We start from the raw sequence: 5,200 nt of genomic DNA, 5'->3' as shown, positions 1-5,200 counted from the left end.
ATGGTTTCGACATACCATTTGTTAGTCTGATTCCTAACAAGACATGGAGTCGGAGAGATGCGTGGAGATCAACACTCGCCCGACGTTGCTTCCTTGTCTCCATCCAAAATAACAAATCTGAAGACTCTTTATCTGTTGATAAATTGGATCAAAAAGAAAATTAGGAGAGGGGTGAACCGGCTGAACAACTGGTTTCCATCCCATTAAAAGAAGAAGATCCAGAGAAAATGGTCCGAATTGGATCACAATTATCCGACTCAGAGCGGCAACAACTAATAAAATTGTTTAGAGCAAATGCCGATATTTTTGCTTGATCGACCACCGACATGTCTGAGATTCCTTTAGAAATAATAACTCACCGACTTAACATCAATCCAAATGTTAAGCCGGTGAGACAAAAGAAGCGACCTTTTGCTCCTGAAAGACAAAAGATCATTGATGAAGAAGTTGACAAACTCCTTGCGGCAGGCTTCATCAGAGAAGCTACATATCCCGACTGGCTTACCAATGTGGTAATGGTAAGAAAAACCAATGAAAAGTGAAGGATCTGCATCGACTATATCGATCTGAATGTAGCTTGTTCGAAGGATAACTTTTTGTTGTCGAAGATTGACCAATTAGTTGATGCAACTTCTGGCCACCGACTTCTGAGTTTCATAGATGCCTTCGTTGGATATAATCAAATCCGCATGACACCAGAAGATGAAGAGCACGTAGTTTTTATGACCAACAAAGGCATATACTGCTACAAAGTAATGCCTTTTGATCTGAAAAATACCGGTGCTATCTATTAAAGGCTCGTCAACAAGATCTTCAAGACACAGATCGGATGGAACATGGAAGTATATGTAGACGACATGCTGGTGAAGAGTCTCCAAACTACAGATCATGTTCAGGATCTGGAGGAAGCTTTCGACACACTCCGACAGTACCAGATAAAATTAAACCTGACTAAGTATACATTTGGGGTAACCTCTAAAAAATTTCTCAGATTTCTTGTTTCACAATGAGGAATTGAGGCTAGTTTCGAAAAAAATCAAAGCCATTATCTACATGAAGCATCCGAATTCAAAGAAAGAGATACAGCAACTCAATGGAAGGATTGCCACACTCAGCCGATTTATTTATAGGTCGGTCGAGAGATGCTTGTCATTCTTTAAAATTTTATGGCAAACAAAAAATTTTTCATGGTCGGATGAATGTCGACAATCCTTCAAAGACTTAAAATAATACTTACTTCTCCACCTTTGCTCACAAAATCAAGGATTAGAGAGATATTATATCTCTACTTGGCAACTTCAGCAGAAGTGGTTAGTTCGGTGCTCGTCCAGAAAGATGAGAACAGAATCCATCGACCAATCTACTATACCAGCAAAGTACTTCACAATGCCGAAGTTCGATACTCAAGGACAGAAAAAATGATCTACGCTCTAATCATATCGACATAGCGACTTCATCCGTATTTCCAAGCCCATTCGATTGTAGTTCTGACAGATCAGCCGCTGAAGGTAATCTTACAACAACCTGACACGTTAGATTGGATGGCAAAGTGGGCAGTGAAGCTTGGCAAGTTCGACATTCAATATCGTCCACGACCATCCATGAAGACGCAAGTCCTAACCGATTTTGTCACCGAATGTACTATATTCGATAATAAGCCAGAAGATACAGATGACAACACAATAAAAGAGGCTACCACTCCCAAACCCAACTTAAAGTGAGCTGAATGCTGCACATTGATGGAGCGTCTAATGCACAAGGTAGTGGAGCTGGCCTCATACTCACGAACTCCGAAGAGGTAGTCACTGAGTACGCCCTTCGGTTCAACTTTAAAGCCTCAAATAATCAAGCCAAATATGAAGCACTTTTGGTCGGCTTGAAGATAGCCAAAGAGCTTGAGATTTACAGTTTGAAGGTCTTCACTGACTCACAACTGATCGTTGGACAGATCAAAGGTGAATTTGAGATCTGCGACCCCATTATGATGTACTTTCAAAAAGTGAAAGATTTTACGACAAGCTTGAAATATTTTGAGATCTTTCACATTCTTAGAAACGAAAATGCTCGGATCGACATACTTTCACGACTAGCTACTACTGCTTTCAACTCGCTGGGTCAGATATTTGTTGAATACCTCGAACAGTCGAGTATTGATAAAGTCGAGGAGGTATTACAGTTCACTATCGAACCAAGCTGGATGGATCCGATCATTTAATATCTGATCGATGGGACCCTTCCTGTAGACTCCTTAGAGGCTAAACGACTCTGATGGACGGTCTCTCAATATGTAATAATGAATGGATATCTTTATAAAAGATCGTTCTCTCTCTCCTTGCTAAAGTATTTGGGACCTACAGATGCCGACTATGCACTTAGAGAAGTGCATGAAGGGATATGCAGAAATCACTTGGGAGGCAAGTCTCTAGCTTATAAAGTTTTGCGACAAGGATATTACTGGCTCATCATGAAAAAAAGATGCAGTTGAACTCGTCCGAAGGTGTGAACCATGTTAAAAGTATGCAAATACACAACGTCAACCGGCTAGTCAGCTGATATCGATTGTAGCACCATGACCCTTCATACAATGGGGGATTGACATACTTGATCTTTTTTTCTTGGCATCTGGATAGAAAAAATTCATACTGATTGCCATCGACTACACAGGCTTTCACCGCAATAGCTGATCACCCATATCTCGAAGAAAACATCATCAAAATCGAGATTCGATGTGATAAAAAATAACTTCCTTCGTCCAATGTGACAAACTACGCGGTAATATACACGTCGACTCACCTTGGACTTGAAAGTGGAGGGCAACTTTTGGGGTAAGTCAATCGACCTCCGATTCAGTTCAACCGACTACCGACTCCGACTCAACAACAGTTGATCGATCAGACATACAACTCCGACTCTACATCGACTGAATATACGGTTTCGATTTTTCATCGACCAACTGAGTGAACTGCACCAATCTATTGCCGGTTGATCGATTAATAATTCGATTTTTACCGATCGACAACATACGACTTAGACCATCGGTATAATAAAACTACTAGCCGACGGTCACTCATGGATTCTACCGATATATGGTCGGTTCTACCAACATATGATCGATCAATCTACTCAACATACCATAACTGTTATGAATGATTACCGACCGCATATCACGGCACGATCAGTGAGAATTAACGATCCACTATGTGATTATGGCCCGATGATTTAGCGTCATAAAATATGGGACCACATCCGACGGTTACGAAAACCTCATCTATAAAAAGAGGATAAGGAAAATAGGACGGATAAGCTTACGCTGGGGCAAACCTCTGCTACTGTTTACATTCAACTCCTATTCACCAACTTTCCTCTCTGACTTAAGCATCGGAGGATCTCCGCCGGACACAAATCCGATCTGCGTAGATGCTGTTTTGCAAGTGTTCATTTCCGATAATAGACGACGGAGAGTTAGCCGCAATACATAATTATGATCATTTTAGTATATATTAAATATCATCTAATTATTATGCCTTTAGAAGATTCTGTAGGTGCTGAAAAATATCAATATTCAATAGTTGTGAGCCAAAAGATTTAAGGAAGGATGTTAAAGAGTTTGAGCTAGACTTACTCGGATCTAAATTTGGACTCAATTTCGGATCTTGTTCACGTTGGAAATAATCGATCAAAATAACTAAAAATTGCTATTCTTGTTCACATGATTTTAAAATAATTTTAATAAAAAAAATAGAGTATTAAAATAAGAAAAAGATTGAAAAGACCTTACTTAAATTAAGGCGTATGAAATTTATGCTAAGAACGTGATTCACCTCCTACGTGCAAGTCTTTAGTGATCTCATCCTCAAATTATAATGACCCAGCTCATCCTGATCCTCCTTTAATAAGAACGTGATTCGTCCCTTACGTGCGGACTTTTGACAATCTCGTCTTCAAGATACAACGACCCAATTCAGCTCAGCCTGATTCTCCTCTAACAAACACGATTGTTAGGAAGACTATCCAGGAGGATGGAAGTTGGTCTCTATTTCAGAAAAAAATAGAAAGAGACAGAATACGAGAAGAGACTAAGAGTTTTTATTTCTATTGAAACAATCGGATATAGAGCCTATTTATAAAATATTCGAATTATCGAGGAGGCACCATGATTTCGAAGAGATATGATGTTCGAAAAATATCATATTTTTTCGAAAATCAATGTTCTATTTCGAAGAGTCATATCTCTTCGGAAAGAACCGTTTAAGTTAAAAATAAAAATTTAATATTTTTAAATAATTAAAAATTAAAGATAAAAAATTTAAATTATTTTATAGAGGAGATCAATGATACATTCGAATCTGCTTTGAAAAATAAATATATTTTATTATTAAAAACTCAAATTCCATCCGAAAATTTTCAGTCCTAGCTTGTAATCTTATCCGAAGTACGCCAGGTCTGAGTTCATTTTCGGCCCTAGCCACGGTGCCTGCACCGCTGGGAATAATTTACCGTGATGCATGTGCCATCTTCGGATCCAAAAAAGTGCAGAGCTCGTGGGCGCATACGTCAGGATTCTACTTCCGCATTTCCCATCAGGCCGCCTTCCGAAGTTCCATATCGCTCTCTCGCCTTTTGACACACCCTCGCCACCGCCTACCACCTTCCCAAAGAATCTAACACGAATCCGACACGCTAGCTGTTGATCATATCTTGGCTAAATTTCTTATGCATGACATGTGCATCCCTGGATGCGGTGAAACTGAGTCGAGTATATCTTTACTTAAATTTGCAGCAGGTATGTGTCGATAATAACTAACAATGGAAGAGCAAGAGTTTCGATATTCTTGCCGCCGTCACCGCATCTAATTCTTCCGCTCATTCTTTTAGGAGGTCCTAAAGCTCAATAACGTCACTACGCTTTGACAATGCAGGTTCAGAAAGTTCCAAGTTTTAGCCACTGGGTTGTTTCCCTCCCATAAATGGTGTTAGAATAGGGCTGTGTATGTGTGTGTATGTATATATGGAAGTAGGTTTGGATGAGGTCGATTAGATTTGGACTCAGATCCGATCAGATTAATGTTGAACAATGAGAATGTTACATCAATGATTCAAGCATTGGATGTGATCTACTACCTCAAAATTATTTGTACATAAAAATTATATGATTTGAAGATCTTTAATCTATACATCAAGTGATCAAAAAATATATCTA

General features: G+C 39.2%; 1 protein-coding gene across 1 annotated transcript; it reads left to right on the top strand.

Annotated features, from left to right (window-relative positions):
• Positions 1-1,726: 1,726 nt before the first annotated feature.
• Positions 1,727-4,967, top strand: LOC140851151 (uncharacterized). The gene is made up of 2 exons (XM_073242729.1): positions 1,727-2,167; positions 4,920-4,967. The coding sequence occupies exons 1-2, from the start codon at positions 1,727-1,729 to the stop codon at positions 4,965-4,967; spliced, it is 489 nt and encodes a 162-aa protein (XP_073098830.1).
• The last annotated feature ends 233 nt before the right edge of the window (positions 4,968-5,200 follow it).

Source organism: Elaeis guineensis, chromosome 8, assembly GCF_000442705.2.
Source record: "Elaeis guineensis isolate ETL-2024a chromosome 8, EG11, whole genome shotgun sequence".
Classification (NCBI taxonomy): Eukaryota; Viridiplantae; Streptophyta; class Magnoliopsida; order Arecales; family Arecaceae; genus Elaeis; species Elaeis guineensis.
This window is presented reverse-complemented; position numbering and strand designations above follow the sequence as displayed.